We start from the raw sequence: 19,231 nt of genomic DNA, 5'->3' as shown, positions 1-19,231 counted from the left end.
GACAATTGCTGGTGTGCAGTGCAAATATTTTTGGTTTTAATAGGATTACACTGACTTTTGAAATTGGATTAAAGAATGGCTTCCCAAAGACGAAATCCCAATTATGTTGTAAAACGAAATAAGAGATGCTATTGCTGTGTTATGGCACCCAGACAAGGGCAGACGGGCGGAGAAGGGACTACACAAAGCAGCAGCAGGAAATTTGTTCAACACAAAAGCGGACAATGCCGCAGCATTTAGAGGCTGTAAAATGCCGGTAGGCGTATAACAAAACAATTAAGTGAGAAATATAAACACAGACCAATATGGGATGGCAACAACGACAGAGTCAGCGGCAGCCACAACAACAATTTTATCATCCTGAAGCTGCAGCTTTATCTTTTTTTCATTTCACTTCGGTTTGAGGGCAATTTTGTGAATGACACTACAAGTTTTGGCTTCGATATAAAATTACAATACCTGCCTGGTTTTGGAAGAGGCCTACTAAATTCAGGAGTTTATTTTTCACTTTGACCACTGTTCTTTTGCCTCAGCAATGATTAATGATGTTCGAATTGCATTGACATGTGCATTAATGGTTTTGAGAAGCGTTTATGTGTACCCGGCTGATGATGGCAAACGGTTGTCTGTCATTCTGGATTAAATGTGGTGCTTGGTAATCATTGTAGTTGTAGCCGTTTTTGTTTTTACCATTTTTTGTCTCTTTTAATGAATTAATATTTTCTGTTGATAAAATTGTATGCATAAATGGTTTCCTTTTTTGTATCATTTATGCTTTCAGTTAAAATCCCATAACGAATTTCTTTGTTGCGTTTTCAAAAACGAAAACTTTTATTTTCTCTGAAAAGGTCCGTGACCAATTAAAAGTATTCATGAGAATTTAGTTTCTGGGAGAATGTCTTTCTTGTCGCCATGTGTTAGTTTACTGAAGTGGATAGTAATTGTTCCATGCTTATTATTGTTTCATTATTTTATTGCGTTGGTGGTCTATCAGTTTCAATGACGATGCAAATGAATCAGTTTAACATTCAATTAAGATCATGTTCACAATCAAGTTGTATATTAGATAGAGCCAACACATTGCAATAAATTTCTTATGATGAAGTTGCTCTATAAAAATACTTAGTTCTTCTAATCAACATGGATTCCAATTTCAATCCGAATTGGTTAACATTTTGCAACTGGTGTTCTTTTATGAATTCTATTTGTGACAGGTTTGGCCTAAGTCGATCCAAATCGGATACAGTTACCATATGAGCCCACCTCCTGGTACTACTTCTTGAACATCTGGAAGTGGCAATAGTTAAAAGACATGGGTGAGATTGGGTGAATTAACCGACATGGGTGAGATTTTGCAGATGGCATTCTGTATAGGGATTCGGAGGCGACAGGAGCGGTTTCCAATCCCCAAATCCTCCCCGCTTAGACAAGAAAAAAATAGGTGGTACATATATCCATTTATATTACTTTTCAAACCTACGATCTTTATATATTCTTGATCTTCTTTATAAAGCGATTTAACGATGACCGTGTGTATTTCCATCCCTCCGTCTATTGTAATCATGTAACAGTCTTCAAAAGTTTTGATATCGAGCTGTAACTTGGCACAGCTTCGCATTTCACTCGTACATAGGCTATGTTCTTAGTAAGGCGTATATATTGTAGTATACGATTTTGCTGAAATTCCCAATGGTGGGTTTTTCTTGCCAAATAAGGTCCCGATCGAACAATATATAGGTGTAGCTGCAATAAAGAACGTCTGCCGGTAAAGGGTTTTAAGGCCTAACATGGGCAATTATAACTCAATTTCGCTAAAATTTTAAACAGTGAGTTGTGGTCCAGATCGTCCTATATTTGGATATAGCTAGCAAATAGAACGATATGGCGGTTTTGACGAAACAGTGATTCTGTTAGACCAATTGACATTCATGCCAAATAGGGTCTTGATCGGACTATATTTAAGAATAACTGCCATAAAAACCGATTTCCAGGTATAAAGTCATAGGCCATAACAGTCGAATTAATTAAACTCGATTTCGCCAAGGTGTGAAAAAAGGAGTTGCACTAGGTCTCTCGATATACGGGCCGAGTATAATCCACTTACGACTTTAGTTAGATACAGCTGTCATATAGACCGATCAGCCGATTTGGGGTCTTAAGCTCATAAAAAGCGCACTCATTAACCAAACTTGGAACCGAGAGTTCTTTGGCATCTATGCCAATTATGATCTTGATATTGGTTATTGTTGTAGCCACAAGATGCGCATTTATTATTCGATTTCTTTGAAATTGGAAACAGTGAGTTGTACATAGCCTTCTGACATCCAAACAGAACATGACAGCTGTCATTTGGACCCATCTGCCAATTAAGTGTGGATTCTGTTATCGAAACGAAATATGTTCTGTTTAGAAAATTCATCGCGCGCTTCTTTCATTGAGCGATGAAGCTCATTTTTGGCTCAATGGGTACGCGAATAATCAGAATTGTCGATTTTGTAGTGAAGACCAGACCATTGGGCCGCACTTCTTCAAAGATGATGCGAATCGTAAGGTAACTGTGAATGGTGAGCGCTATTGTGAGATGATATCAAATTTTTTTTGCCCAAAATGCAAGAGCTTTACTTGCTTGACATGTGGTTTCAGAGCACGCGTAACAATGGACTTATTAAAAGGCGAGTTCGGTGAATATTTTAGTTCTCGTTCGGGATCGGTCAATTGGCCGCCTAGATCGTGCAATATAAAGCCTTTAGACTATTTTTGTGGGACTATGTTAAATTGCATGTCGATACAGACAACCCCGCTACAATTGACGCATTGGAAGACAACATTGAAGCATTTATTCGTGAGATACTGGCCGAAATGTTGGAATGAGTATGCCAAATTGGACTAAGCGGATGTCACAGTCACGATCAACATTTGCAGGAAATACAATCCAAACATTGAATTAAATGAACCGTACTATCGATTCAAATCAAGATTTCATGTATATTTCTGAATTTTATGTTGTTTTTATACCCTCCACCATAAGATGGGGGGTATACTTATTTCGTCATTCTGTATGTAACTACTCGAAATATTCGTCTGAGACCCCATAAAGTATATATATTCTTGATCGTCGTGAAATTTTGTGTTGATCTAGCCATGTCCGTCCGTCCGTCCGTCCGTCCGTCCGCCTGTCTGTCGAAAGCACGCTAACTTCCGAAGGAGTAAAGCTAGCCGCTTCAAATTTTGCACAAATACTTCTTATTAGTGTAGGTCAGTTGGTATTGTAAATGGGCCATATCGGTCCATGTTTTGATATAGCTGCCATATAAACCGATCTTGGGTCTTGACTTCTTGAGCCTCTAGAGTGCGCAATTCTTATCCGATTGGAATGAAATTTTGCACGACGTGTTTTGTTGTTATATCCAACAACTGTGCCAGGTATGGTTCAAATCGGTTCATAACCTGATATAGCTGCCATATAAACCGATCTTAGGTCTTGACTTCTTGAGCCTCTAGAGTGCGCAATTCTCATCCGAATGGAATGGAATTTCGCACGACGTGTTTTGTTATTATATCCAACAACTGTGCCAAGTATGGTTCAAATCGGTCCATAACCTGATATAGCTGCCATATAAACCGATCTTGGGTCTTGACTTCTTGAGCCTCTAGAGGGCACAATTCTTATCCGATTTGAATGAATTTTTGAACCAAGTATTTCGTTATGATATCCAACAACTGTGCCAAGTAAAGTTTAAATCGGTCCATAACCTGATATAGCTGTCATATAAACAGATCTGGGGATTTGACTTCTTGAGCTTCTAGAGGGCGCAATTCCTATCCGATTTGGCTGAAATTTTGCATGACGTATTTTATTTTTACTTTCAACAACTGTGTCAAATAAGGTTCAAATCGGTTCATAACCTGATATAGCTGCCATATAAACCGAGCTGGGATCTTGACTTCTTGACCCCTAGAAGTCGCAATTATTATCCGATATGCCTGAAATTTTGTACGACGGATCCTCTCATGACCATCAACAAACGTGTTTATTATGGTCTGAATCGGTCTATAGCCCGACACAGATCCCATATAAATCGTTCTCTCTATTTTATTTCGTGAGCCCCAATGGGCGCAATTCTTATACGAATTGGCTGAAATTTTACACAGGTCTCCAACATATAATTTAATTGTGGTCCGAACCGGACCATATCTTGATATCGTTTTAATAGCAGAGCAACTCTTTTCTTATATCCTTTTTTGCCTAAGAAGAGATGCAGGGAAAAGAACTCGACAAATGCGATCCATGGTGGAGGGTATATAAGATTCGGCCCGGCCGAACTTAGCACGCTTTTACTTGTTTTTTTTGATAAACTTTCCTATAGCTCTTAAAAAATCACACGAGATAACATTGAATTTATTAAATCATTATCGAAAATGTATTAAAGAACCGACTCTACTAATTTTAAAAGGTTTAGTATTAAGTCTAGTAAAAACAAGTTAGGTTGGGTCGGGCTGAATTTTGCATACCATCCACCATTGTTCGGGTTTGTTTACTTCTTTCCACGGTTTTTCTTTATAGTCAGAAATTAAAAAGGATCAAGCACCAAATTTTGTTTTAAAAATTTAGTTAGGAATTGCTTCCAGTATATGCTTAAGAAGTAAAAACGGATGACCGTTTTTATATGGGAAAAATATTAGGTTAGAGACGAATTCAGACCATGCTTGACATGTTTGTTGAATGTTATAAGAGAAATCATTATGCAAAATTTCAGCCAAATCAAATTAGAATTGTGACCTCTAGAGGTTTAGGAAGTAAAATCGGGAGGTCGTATTATTCATATGTGAGTTTTATCAGTTTATAGACAATATTTTGCAAAAAGAGGCTCAAGAAATAAAATCGGGTGATCGGAGCTATAAACGGTTATGGACCGATTACTTAAGAAGAATTTTGGAGGTCATAAAAGAAACAGATTTTAAAATTGGCGGAGAATCCCGCCCTCTAGAGCCACATGAAGTTAATTCGAGAGATCGGTTTGTATCGGGGCTTTATAAAGATATAGTCCGATAGGGAAGGCGATCATGAATATGTATAATCGGAGTTGTAAATTGCTTGATGTTGTAATCTGAAGGGTAAAAATAATTTGTATAGCTCTTGCTCTGTGAAAAATAGTCAATTTAATTGTAAAGGAGCAGGAGCGAAGCGTGGAGTGGAACGGAGCGAAGAGGAAAATTGGTGACTTAGCGGGATCGGAAAAAAGGTACCCACTCCGGATCCCTGGTACAGAACCAACAACTACACATGCTGAATTATTCCATAGTCCTATAAACCGTTCATACGTTTTCACACATTGAGCACCTTGAGGGAGCAACCTTAAGGGGGCTATTAAGAATTGGCGGCGTCACATTTGTATTTTTATCGTTATCTTGGCAAATATATTGTTAAGATTTGTACTTAAAGCGCCATTCTAAAATATTTTAGTACGGTTTGTGTGCTTACTAGGGTGATGACTTTTTGAGTTTGCCTTTTAATGTCTTAAATAAAATTTGTTCCATTTAAATATTGAAAAGGTTGTTTTGTGTGTAAGGTTTCTTTTAGTCGAATTTCTTTACGATTTTCTCTTATCTTAAAAAACTCATGAAAATATGATAAAGGGAAACTAGGTTCAATAAAAGTCTTCACTATAATAAGTATTTTAAAAGGATTATTTGCCTGCACTACATTTCTACCTGGCAAGTTAATTTTGGACCTTGTTTGACTTTTTGATTTTTTTCTCAAAAATTATTTCCTGTTGCAGGAATGAATGAACTTTTGCCTATTTGTGAATTAAATAAAATTTCATACGATAAAATGATTTTTGTGAAATTTTTTACATCATTTTGTGCGCGAGGTTTTTTCTTCGAATCACCTTATCATCAACTCATCAAATGATGATACAGAGATATGAGGTTGTAAAAAAGTCATCATCACTCACTTGAATAGAATATACTCAATTAATATACTAGACTTAATCTTAATTTTCTCAAAATTGTAGTAGAAAGTGATTGTAGAGTATTTATATCGTTATCTTTTAAAATGTGGCTAACTTTAAAATAAAATATTGAAAATCTGTATCCTTTTTTATAAGTAAGGATAATACAGAAAAATCAAAACAATGTCATAAATTTAAGTAAAATATTCGGGTCAAGTCTATACTCATTTAAATAGACATGAAAGTCAAAATCAAATATTATTCTTATAGCATTCCAAATTGAGAACGAAGTTTTTTCAACATAATTCATAAGTAATTCCTTTATCCTGTTTATGGATTCATTGCGATATCCGGTTTGATAAAGGATTTTAGCTTTCATGCTAATTGTTTTTTGCCCTCAAAAAGTATTTTTTTTTAAGAACACTGTTTTTCGACTTCAAAAATATACTTGTCAGCTATCCCTTTACTTTTTCTATACTATTTTAATTCGGGGAATATGATATTCAGGACCTCACCGTTTTGGTGTAAAATTCAAGATTAGACTACTAACGCTATGTGAAAAAAGAATTTTCGTTCTGAAATTTCTACCACAAGTCTCTGAAAAAGTCCCTCTTTGGAAGCTCTTTATATGATGCAGCGCTTTTCGTTTCGACGATTGCGGATATAATAATTAAATCATCATTACTTTTTGATTTATTTTTTTTTTTGGGCCCATATATATAAGCAGTTAACACCTCTTTCTCCATATCTTTTTGACAAGACAAAAAAAATTGAAGACAATCGCAGCTAAATAGATCTAGGGATGGTTTATCTTTTATTTAGGTTCGTTTCAAAAACCAAGTGTGAGAAAAAAAAGAAACAAAACTGTGCTAAGTTAGGCCGGGCCGAATCTTATATACCCTTCACCATGAATGGCACTTGTCAAGTTTTTTGCTCGGTATCACTTTATAAGCAAACAAAGGATAATAGATAAGAAATTCTATGCTATTGGAGCAATATCAGGTTATGGACCTATTCGGGCCATACATGGTGGATGTTGGAAACCATAGAAGAAGTCATTGCTCATAATGTCAGCCAAATCGGATAAGAATTGCGTCCTCTAAAGGCTCAAGAAGTCAAGAGCCAGGATTGGTTTATGTGGCAGCTATATCAAAACATGGACATATATAGCCCTTTACAATCCCAACCGACCAGGACTAATAGCAAGTATCCGTGACAAATTTCAAGCGCCTACCTTTATTCCTTCGAAAGTTAGCGTGTTTCGACAGACGGACGAACAGGACTAAATCGTCTTAGAATGTCAAGACGATCAAGAATTTATGTACTTTATCGCCTCTTATATCAATATATAGATGTATTACAAACGGAATAACGAAATTAGTATACAACAAGTAAAAAGGCGTTAAGTTCAGCCGGGCCGAACTTTGGATACCCACCACCTCGGGTATATATGTAAACCACCTTTCATCAAAATTCGGTGAAAATTTCATACCTTATGTCCCATATCAGTTATATCAAAATAGGTTCCGATTTGGACCAAATACTAATAAGTATACTAGCTAAACCTTAAAATAAACCGATCTGAACTACATACGACACGGATGTCGAAAAGCCTAATTAATGTAAGACTCGGTTGTTGTTGTTGTTGTAGCAGTTTATTGGGTACTATCTTTCGTCTGCTTGATTCTGTCAAGACCCAGGAACTCCGCGACTAAGATGGGGTGCGTCCCCAGGGATCTGGGTCTGAGTCGAGTGGGTCTGGCCGGGCAGTTAACCATGTGACGTGTATCGTGCGGTCCCTGGTTACAATCGGGACATACATCTTGCACGTCGGCATCAATCCTAGCTCTGTGGGAATTTAGGCGGCTGCATCTGCCGGAACGTAATTGAGCCAGAACCACTCTGGTTAGCCGGGGGAGGTCGATTTCTTCGGGTGCAATGGGTGGCGGTCGTTCTCCAAGGACTACATTCACCCGGTAGCCAATTAACGCGTCTGCTACCGTGTCTGCATGAATGTTGTTCAGACCCGCTTGATATGCCGCTTGATCTAGAGGTTCTCTCTTGTAGCGCTGGACCTCACGCTCTAGATCGTGTGGATCTACCTTAAGGCTTCTGGGCGGTGGGTATCTATCCATAAGATGATGATTTGGATGATTTCTGCGATAACAGCCCAAAAGGTATTGCTTAGACAGCATGTAGTTATGTCTTCGCACTGGTAGGATCTTTGTCTCCTGATGGAGGTGGTCCACATGAGAACTAAGGAGACAGCCCGTCGCAGTTCGGAGGGCGGCATTCTGACAGATCTGAGTATTATTCCACTGCGTGTCACAAAGTTGACGTGACCACACTGGCGCTGCATAACTTACCACAGACCGGCCAATTGCTTTGTACGTGGTCAACAAGGTTTCTTTGTCTGCACCCCAAGTGCCGCCAGCGAGTGACTTGAGGACCTAGTTTCTACTTTTGACTTTATTGCAGATTGCTGTGGCATGTGGGGAGAAAGTGTAGGAGCTGTCAAATGTGACGCCAAGTGTTTTGGGACACTTGATGGTCGGAATCATTTCTCCATCGACCGTCACAGTCGGCTCAGAATTCATCTCACGCGTATTTGTAGTGAACAGTGTGGCGGATATCTTCAGATTTCTTGCAGCGAAATATGAGGCAAGCTCGTTGAGGTAGACGTTCAGCCTATCGCAGATGTCATCAATGAGTGGGGGTCTAATGCCATGATCGTACAATCGTCCGCATATGATACGATCTCTATGCCGTCTGGAGGAGGTGGGATGGAGGATAGGTAGAGGTTAAACAGAGCCGGAGATATCACCCCACCTTGGGGAACTCCCTGTTTCACTCTACGGTGTTTTGACTTCTTATCCCTAAATTCCACAAATGACTGGCGGCCACACAGATAATTCGCGACCCAACGTTTCAGGCCTGGCTGGAGGGACGTGTTGGCGATGTCCTCAAATAATTTGGCATGGCTGACCGTGTCGAATGCCTTCGATAGGTTTAGTGCCACGAGGACCGTCCTATCACATGGCCTGGGTTGATTGAAGCCACGGCAAATGTGTGTGGTGATGGCATGCAAAGCTGTTGTTGTGCTGTGCAGTCTCCGAAATCCGTGTTGATGCTCGGCGAATGGAAATTCTCCTACGAGGCTCGGGAGGAGTAATGCCTCAAGCGTCTTAGCCACTGGTGAGAGAAGGGAGATCGGTCTGTACGACTCCCCCAAACTCGGGTCTTTACCAGGCTTCAGTAGCGGGATCACTCTGCCCATTTTCCAGACATCGGGAACTATAAGAGTGTTCAGTGACAGGTTAAGGACAGTGGTAAGGTACTCAACTCCTGGTAAATTCAGATTCTTCAGCATCAATGTAGAGATTCCGTCGGGGCCCAACGCCTTGGAAGATTTGGCGCCACGGATGACATTCGTAACTACGCCCACGGTAAATTGTGATGGCTGTTCATCGGCTCGGAGACCACGAATACGACGAATGGCTCTCCTCCTTGCCCTGTCTCTCTCGGGATGCACAATAAATTGACGGTTGAACAACCTGGCGCATCTCTTCGGATCAGTCACGGTTATCTCGCCAAAAGTGACTGAGGTCCTGTCGTCCCGTCTACCGGGGTTCGAAGAGACTTAACAGTGGCCCACAGTTTGCCTGCACCGGTGCCTAAGTTACAATGCTCCAAGTGTTCCAGCCTCAAATTCCGCTTATGTTCGTTGACTACCCTGTTTATTTCAAGATTCAGCTCGCTGATTCTGGGGTTAGCGGGGTCCATAGCACGAATCCCATCACGCTCATCTGCGAGTACCACTGCTTGCGCCGGGAAATTGGGTCGCACTTGCGGTATTCGACCGGCTGGTATAAAGCGAGCGGCTGCTGCGTTGATGAATTTCCTCTCGGCCGCAAGCACATCAGAGGGGGGTGGCAGTTCATTGAAGCGGCGATTGGTATACTCTCTGAAGCCAGTCCAATTGGCCTTCTTGTAATTGATGAACGTCCGGCGCTCAGAGGTTATGAAGTCGGGTGGTCGGTCGATGGTGAGGATTATGGGGAGGTGGTCTGACCCCAAAGAGATGACGGCTTGCCAGGCCGTCATCACTTTTGGGTCAGACCACCTCCATTCCTTGAGCGAACCTTACGTAGCACATTGTAGCCGTGACAACTGTGCAAGCTGCAGGTGTTAGTCAGCTTTGTCTCCTGGATCGCTGCGACCGATATGCTCTTCCGACTCATAAAATCTACAATCTCATCAATCTTGCCTCGCAGTCCATTGCAGTTTAACTGCAAGAACGATACACTTCCCGGCACTGGCCTGGCAATAGTAGGGCTAGGGTGCTGTCGTTGCATAAATTGCCGTACGGGAGAGGTCGGGGGGGTCACATAGTCCGACGACGAGGACGCCGAAGGCGACGACGGCGACGCTTGTGACCCACTGCTGGCTATGTTCGCACAGCACCTAGCGACATAGCCAGTATGACTATACTCCCGTAGCGAAGTTAGGCCAGAGCAAGAACGGAAATGTACCCACTCCGAGCACCGGTTACACCTCACCGACACTGACCGATGATGAAGGCGGTTCTGGCAAACGGAACAGAACCAGGGTCCGGGGTTCTTTTCAATCCCGGCACGGACCAGAAGCATACGGAGAAGGCACTCCGGGATGTGCCTCTCCATGACGAAAAAAGACGAACACGTACACTGAGGCGGCAGCCTTTGCCGATGACGATTCCATCGGGTCAATCCGGTGCGTACAACCGGCTGCCATGGGATTGGGATTGTAAGACTCTGTGTCAAACTTCAGTGAAATCGGATTATAAATGCGCCTTTTATGGGGCCAAGACTTTAAATAGAGATATTGCTCTAGATTGCAGCTATATCCAAATCTGGACCGATTTGGGATAAGTTGCATAAAAATGTTGAAGAGCCTAATACAAAGCACTGTCCCAAATTTCTGGGAAAACGGACAATAAATGCGCCTTTTATGGGGCCAAGACTTTAAATCGAGATATCGGTCTATATGGCAGCTATATCCAAATCTGGACCGATCTGTGCGATATTGCAGAAGTATGTCAAGGCCCTTAACCTAACTTACTGTCCCAAATTTCGGCGACATCGGACAATAAATGAGCATTTTATGGGCCCAAAACCATAAATCAAGAAATCGGTCTATATGGCAGCTATATCCAAATCTGAACCGATCTGGAGCAAATTGACGATGGATATCTAAGGGGCTAACACAACTCATTGCCCAAATTTTAGCAAAATCGGATAATAAATGTGGGTTTTATGGGCCTAACACCATAAATCGGAGGATCGGTCTAAATGGCAGCTATATCCAAATCTGGACCGATCTGAGCCAAATTGACAGAGGATGTCGATTGGCCTAACACAATTCACTGTCTCGAATTTCATCAAAATCGGATAATAAATGTGGCTTTTGTGGGTCTAAGACCCCAAATCGGAGGATCAGTCTATATGGCAGCTATATCCAAATCTGAGCAGATCGGGCCAAATTAACGGAGGAAGTCGAAGGGCCTACACAACTCACTGTCCCAAATTTCAGCAAAATCGGTTGATAAATGTGAATTTTATGGGCCTTAGACCCTAAATCGGAGGATCGGTCTATATGGCAGCTATATCCAAATCTGAACCGATCTGGGCCAAATTGACGAAGGATGTTGAAGGACCTAACACAACTCACTGTCCCAAATTTCAGCAAAATCGGATAATAAATGTGGCTTTTATTGGCTTAAGACCCTAAATCGGCGGATCGGTCTATATGGGGGCTATATAAAGATATAGTCCGATTTAGCCCATCTTCGAACTTAACCTGCTTATGGACAAAAAAAGAATCTGTGCAAAATTTCAGCTCAATATATCTATTTTTAAAGACTGTAGCGTGATTTCAACAGACAGAGGGACAGACGGACGGACATGTCTAGATTGTCTTAGATTTTTACGCTGATCAAGAATATATATACTTTATAGGGTCGGAAATGGATATTTCGATGTGTTGCAAACGGAATGACAAAATGAATATACCCCCATCCTTCGGTGGTGGGTATAAAAACAAAAAACACAACTTAATTTAAGTGTTGTTAATAAATGACAATAATTTAAAATCGATGTCTGTCAATTTTTGTTTTAATTTGTGATGTTCAATAGCCAATTTTAATATGTATGCAGTTACACAAATTTTGGAAATACAAATTTTATAAATTTTAATGTTAAGTCACAATTTTTATAAAGTTAAAGAAAAATTTACATATTTTCCATCTTTTTTTTCAAAATTGTTCTCTAATTACGTGGTTTTGATATCTCAAGGCATTGCTACCATAATTATATAAATTAATATATTTACAACATAGAGATCCAATTATTATTTGTATTAAGTGTACCTCATCTACATAGACAGTTCCAAAAAGCCGTACCCTAAATTTTTGTAATACTGGACATCTGGCTATGAAATGTTGCAAGTTTTCGACTTCTCTCAAGTTGCACATTGGTTTATTCATAAAAATATTTCCACTCAATCGAAGTAAATACATCTGCCCTTGTTTTCATTATAATTGCAATTTTACCCAATTTCCAAATTCTTCGAATTTTCTGGCCAAACCGTATTTCAAATGAAGAATTGCAAATATGAACAAACACTTCCCTGTCGATGTAGAATTCCGGAAGAGAGAAGGGACTTGGTTGGGTCATATTCTACGCTGACCGTGCGATGATATAGCGAGAAATGTCCTAGACTGGAACCCGCAAGGACAGCGAAGGTGGGGACGCCCGAGAAACATATGGATCTGCTGTACAAAAAGAGAGTTGGAAGTGTGGAATCAAGCCAAGGCTTTGGCCAAATATCATTCTAGATGGAGAGAGCTTGTTGATGCCCTATGTCCACACTGAATATTTTACTTTACTGTAAGTAAATTAGTTAATATTATATGGAGCCCTAAGTCTCTAAAGTTTGCAGGATTCGATGGCTTTTCAAATCATCCAATAAAGCAACTCGCTGAAATTACTTGCCATTATTTTCAACAGCTGCCTCATCCTCTAAATTAACTAAAGCTCTTTTAACAAAAGGGAAAAGGGAATCTCGGCGATTGATAACTACATCTCAAAGTGGAAGGTTAAAATTACGACTAAGGCGGCTAATTGACTGGACCATTTCGTGAGATGACATGTTCTCCAAACCTGGTTATCAATAAATTGATTGTGACATTCGCTGTGAGGCTTGTGGAGCCGTCCTGTTGGAACCAAATGTCCTACAAGTCCGTATCATGCATTTGGGGCCAAAAATATGCTGTTATCATTGAACGGTAGCGATTCCTATTCTCAGTAACCTATCGGTCTTGATCATTACGGTAGAAGTACGGCCCAATGACGACCCATAAAGCGCACCAAATTGTAACTTTTTCGGTATGCGGTGATGACTCATGGAGTACGTGTGGGCTTGACTATTTTTATACCCTACACCACTACTCTGGTATAGGGTATTATATCTTTGTGCATTTGTTTGCAATGCTAACAAGGGAAAGAGCTGGTCCCATTGATAAGTATACTGATCGGCGTAGAATCACTTTCTGATTCGATTTAGCTATGTCTGTCCATGTATTCTTGTGATCAAGGTATAGTTCGCATTTATTGTCCGATTGTCATGAAATTTTGCACATGTCACTTTTTCGGGCTAAAGACGAACGCTATTGATTTTGAACAAAATCGGTTCAGATTTAGATATAGATCCCATATATATCTTTCATCCGATATGGACTTCTAAAGCTGTAGAAGCCACAATTTTGGTCCGATCTTTATAAAATTTAGCATGAGATGTTTTAGTTGACGTCCTAATGTGGGTGCGAAATTTCGTCAAAATCGGCTCATTTTAGATATAGTTGCCATATATATCTTTCATCTGATATAGAGTTTCAAGGCTGTAGAAGCCTCATTTTTAGTTCAATCATTATAAAATTTAGCATGAGGTATTTTATTTGCCGTCTAAATATGGGTGCTAAATTCCGTCAAAATCGGCCCAGATTTAGATATAGCTCCCATATATATATTATTCACCCGATATGGAGTTTTATGGCTGTAGCAGCCACATTTTTGGACCGATCTTTACACACTTTTGCGTGAGTTATTTTATTTGACGTCCTAAACCTGACATAGATTTTTAAGGCTGTTGAAGCGTCATTTTAGGTTCGATCTTTACAAAATTTAGCTGTTTTTTCTGTAGTCTATACGTCCAAGATCAGTTATTTTTGGCTGGCATTTATCAGAGAGGTAACTACCAAACCAATAGTTGTTAAATTGTTAACAATAGTTAGTTCAAAGTAGTTCGTAGACTAGGTGGTGTCGGGTATTATATAGTCGCCCCCGCCTGACTTTTGCCTTTCCTTACTGGTTTTTATACCCTCCACCATAGGATGGGGGTATACTTATTTCGTCATTCTGTTTGTAACTCCTCGAAATACTCATCTAAGACCCCATAAATAAATTCTTGATCCTAATAACATTTTAAGTCGAAGAAGCCATGTCCGTCCGTCCGTCCGTCCGAGTAAAGCTAGCCGGGATCTGGGATCTTCACTTCTTGAGCCGCTAGAGGGCACAATTCTTATCCGATTTGGCTGAAATTTTTCATGAGGTATTTTTTTATGACTTCCAATAACTGTGTTAAGTATGGTTTAAATCGGTCCATACATAAACTGATATAGCTGTCATATAAACCTATCTGGGGTCTTGACTTCTTGAGTGTGTAGAGTGCACAATTCCTATCCGATTTGGCTGAAATTTTGCACGACATGTTTTGTTATGACTTACAACAACTGTGTTAAGAATAGTTTAAATCGCTCGATAACCTGATATATGGGTTGCCCAAAAAGTAATTGCGAATTTTTTAAAAGAAAGTAAAAGAATTTTTAATAAAACTTAGAATGAACTTTAATCAAATGTACTTTTCTTACACTTTTTTTCTAAAGCAAGCTAAAAGTAACAGCTGTCATATAAACCTATCTGGGGTCTTGACTTCTTGAGTGTGTAGAGTGCACAATTCCTATCCGATTTGGCTGACATTTTGCACGACATGTTTTGTTATGACTTACAACAACTGTGTTAACAATAGTTCAAATCGCTCGATAACCTGATATATGGGTTGCCCAAAAAGTCATTGCGAATTTTTTAAAAGAAAGTAAATGAATTTTTAATAAAACTTAGAATGAACTTTAATCAAATGTACTAGAATCACAAGCTGTGAAAAAATTTGTGAACGCCGACTATATGAAAAATCCGCAATTACTTTTTGGGCAACCCAATAGCTGCCATATAAACCGATCTTGGGTCTTGACTTCTTGAGCCACTAGAGTGCGCAATTCTTATCCGATTGGAATGAAATTTTGCACGACGTGTTCTATTATGAAATCCAACAACTGTATTGAGTATGGTTGAAATCGGTTCATAACCTGATATAGCTGCCATATAAACCGATCTTGGGTCTTGACTTCTTGAGCCTCTAGAGCAATTTTTATCCGATTGGAATGAAATTTTGCACGACGTGTTTTGGTATGACATCCAACAACTGTGCCAAGTATGGTTCAAATCGGCGCATAACCTGTTATAGCTGTCATATAAACCGATCTTGGGTCTTGACTTCTTGAGCCTCTAGAGTGCGCAATTCTTATCCGATTTGAATGAATTTTTGCACGACGCATCCTCTCATGACCATCAACATACGTGTTATTATGGTCTGAAACGGTCTATAGCCCGATACAGCTCCCATATAAATCGATCTTTCTATTTTACTTCTTGAGCCAACAAAGGGCGCAATTCTTATTCGAATTGTCTGACATTTTACACAGGTCTCCAACATATAATTTAATTGTGGTCCAAACTGGACCATATCCTGATATCACTCTAATGGCAGAGCAAATCTTTTCTTATATCCTGTTTTGCCAAAGAAGAGATGCCGGGAAAAGAACTCGATAAATGCGATCCACGGTGGAGGGTATGTAGAATTCAGCACGGCCGAACACGCTTTTCCTTGTTACCTCTTTTTCTGCATGTCGTTTTTTTTTTTCTTTCCGTTGTAACGATGCGCACCCAAACTCATAACAACTGCTTAGAGACCTAAATACAATGAGCACGTTGAGGATCGCCGCATTGAAAAATGCAACTATGTAAACAAATTTAAAAAAAGTAACTCGCCGAAGTTAAACAATTCTTAACCTTAACGACTAAAAGCACTGCTTACGTGTGGCAGCACAGAATGAAGCTCGCTTTCAAATGTGGCAGCTACATCCAAATTGGTGAAATATTAGGTTTAATTTCAGCCAAATATAGTAATAAATGCGCCATTTTTTCCAAAGACTTTAAAACAGGAGATTGGTCTATATGGCAGCTATATCTAAGGGGTTCGCTTTGGACCACATTTGATACCAGTATTAAGTCTCAAATATTCACTGCAGGACCTGCAAGGTTAAAATGGAATCGGCCGTTTTATATAGTAAATATTGGGCAATATTAGATTCGTTTTGCTATTCTGTCATACAGACTATTCTTTACCATTTCTATTCAATATATTATATATATTGAGTCGACGTACCGCTGCTACACTCCTTCTGTTTCTTCGTTGCTCCTGCTCCTTAATTATACTGATGTCTAGTCGTTACTTTCGTCTACATCTATTTGTGATTTGCATGACTTGCTTCATGCGAATTCGATGACGTTGCTGATTCCAACCTAATCCACCGCGGTTCATGTGTGACGACTGAGCGCATCCGTGTGTATGTAGGACCCGTAACTACGGGCTAACCGATATCTTATTCGGCTTCGGATTACAGAATTCTTGATCTAAATCCATTACTGTGGTCTCAATATCTATTTATTCGACTTCTGCCTATTTCTATGGGCGAACATGCGTTATTTTAAGTTGATCTTTCCTAATGTATTTAATGAATGTTTAATTCTAGTAATATATGTACTTTTGTATGGGTTTTCTAGCTGCCATTGCAAATGCAAATTTGCCCATGAACATTCCACTAAGGAACTGGGGTAAACTTGTCATATATCACTGAGTGCTGTTCGATTCCAGTTTCTGACAGCAAACCTATATGACTCTGTTGGAGTATAATCAGTAGTTTTTGCGACTGTAAGATACTAGGGCTAGTTGTGCTGCTCTGTTGGAAAACGGAGGTGCTGTTACTAGATGTCGGAAAATTGTAAGGATGAAAAAATACTTTTTCGCTATGTGATGTTTATGTAAAGAAGTGAATGGCGATCTATATCAGTAAAAGTTTATGTATAATTGAATAAAGTTTTTGAAAATATCTGTATCATAAGTGGTCACATAGGTATATACGTGGTCTCTATTTACTTCTTCAATATTTGCTTAGATAATTTCTTGCTGATTTGGAAATTTTTTTCTTTGTCCTTACAGAACCAAATGGAAGCGTCAAACTGCCGTTGGGCTGGAACTGCTTGCAGAGGCTGGAAATTATGCAGCTTTTCAGAGACTTTATGGCGGTTCACCCTATCTCAGTACATGGCCCTATGCTCATCCACCCCCTAGCCACCATTTGACTTCTGCTACGCCAATAGACCTGTACTATCGTCAGGCAGCGGCAGCTGCTGTACTACAAAAGCCCCTTTCGTATCGTATGTATCCCTCCATGAATTCCATGAGTCCTTTGTCCTCCGGTGGACTAGGTGCCATGCCTTTGACTCCAACGCCCATACCTCACCTGAGTGCTTCCAATTCACTGCAATCGCTTAGCAGTTATTATCACACGGCGACTCAATCGTTTGGGTCCACAAATTCGCCCTCTATCAAGTCTAGTCTCTACAATAAAAGCCCAACTCGTAGTGAAGAGAACGAAGGAGATGCTGATAATCGCAAAAGTGTGGAAATTATAGAACGTTCCTGTAGTCCTCCCCTGAATCCGGGTAGCCCTCCAGAAAGACACGAGAATTCACGTAACAAGCCAACAACCAGTAGTGGTTCATCCGCCCAATCAAGCAGTAAAACATTGGCAGCGGTAACCGCTACCACATCTCCAAGTGATAATGAGGCAGATGATGAGGATGACGCCATCGAAGTGTGAAAAGCATTCAAGCAACCACAAAAACCATTTATGATGCAGCCTGGCATGAAATATTTTTACATAGTTGCAATGGGTAGTTAGTTAACTCTAACAAATCGAGAGAATTCCAAGAATATGAATTCGCCTCGAGCTAGGAAATTATAGAATTTTCCAGCTTATGCGGCACATTGCATTTCCATTATTTGCCTCTGGCGTCACATTTGTTGAAAATTCACATTTCAGCAGGAAACGGTGCGAAAGAGACGATTCATCTGCGAAAACCAAAGATTTCTCAAATACTCTTAGGTGTGATAGTGATCCTTTGAGCTGATATCTGAGATTCTGAGAGAAATTTTGATGACTTGTTTGAATTTTAAATTTCGATCATAACCCAGCGTCAATGGATCTCAAATAGATTTGTAATAGATTTGTAACCTTTGTAAATTATATTTTTCTTGTACAAACACTAGCATATAACACATTTAAATGTTAAAATAATTAATAAAATTTTTAAAATCAGCATTATCACAATTGAAACTTACGCCAAGGGGTTTAGCTCTGAAGGAATGAGGAAAATATTTCTCAGTATAGAAATATTTTCCTCGCAAGGTAAGTTTGCATATTGGCATCAATCCCTGCTCTGTTGCATCTGCCGGATTGTAATTGGGCCAGACCTACTTTGGTTGGCCGGGGGAGGTCAATTACTACAGGTGCAATGGGAGGCGGTCGTTCTCCGAGGACTATTCACCGAATCTGCTACCGTGCCTGCATGAATGTTGTTTAGACCTGGTTGATATGCCGACGTTCTCTCCAAAATCATGACGTTCTCTCCAAAATCACGACGTTCTCTCCAAAAGCGCTGGACCTCACGCTATATAGATCTACTTTAAGGCTTCTGCGCGGTAAATATCTATCGTCAAGATGATGATTTGATGATGATAGAAATAGTATAGGGACTGTTGAAAAAGAAACCAGTAAAAAACCGATCTGAACCATATACGCCATGGATGTCGAAAAGCCTTTAAGTTAAATCAGATTATAAATGCGTCTTTTTTGGGGCCAAAAACTTAGATCGAGATATCGGTCTATATGGCAGCTATATGCAAATCTTGATCGATCTAGACAAAATTGCAGAAATATGTGGAGGGGCTTAACTTAACACTCTGTCCCAAATTTCGGCAACATCGGACAATAAATGCGC

At 39.8% G+C, this 19,231-nt stretch overlaps 1 protein-coding gene across 1 annotated transcript in view; it reads left to right on the top strand.

Moving 5' to 3' along the window:
* LOC106093929 (homeobox protein B-H2-like) overlaps nt 1-18,496 on the top strand; it is a 91,418-nt gene extending 72,922 nt beyond the window's left edge. Inside the window, exon 3 of the mRNA XM_059367422.1 lies at nt 17,388-18,496. Within this exon, the coding sequence (XP_059223405.1) occupies nt 17,388-18,051 (664 nt within the window). The 3' untranslated portion in view covers nt 18,052-18,496. The remainder of the gene's footprint in view (nt 1-17,387) is intronic.
* The last annotated feature ends 735 nt before the right edge of the window (nt 18,497-19,231 follow it).

Source organism: Stomoxys calcitrans, chromosome 4 (genome assembly GCF_963082655.1).
Source record: "Stomoxys calcitrans chromosome 4, idStoCalc2.1, whole genome shotgun sequence".
NCBI lineage: Eukaryota > Metazoa > Arthropoda > Insecta > Diptera > Muscidae > Stomoxys > Stomoxys calcitrans.
The sequence above is the reverse complement of the archived record's forward strand: the minus strand, read 5'-3'. Positions and strand labels throughout refer to the sequence as shown.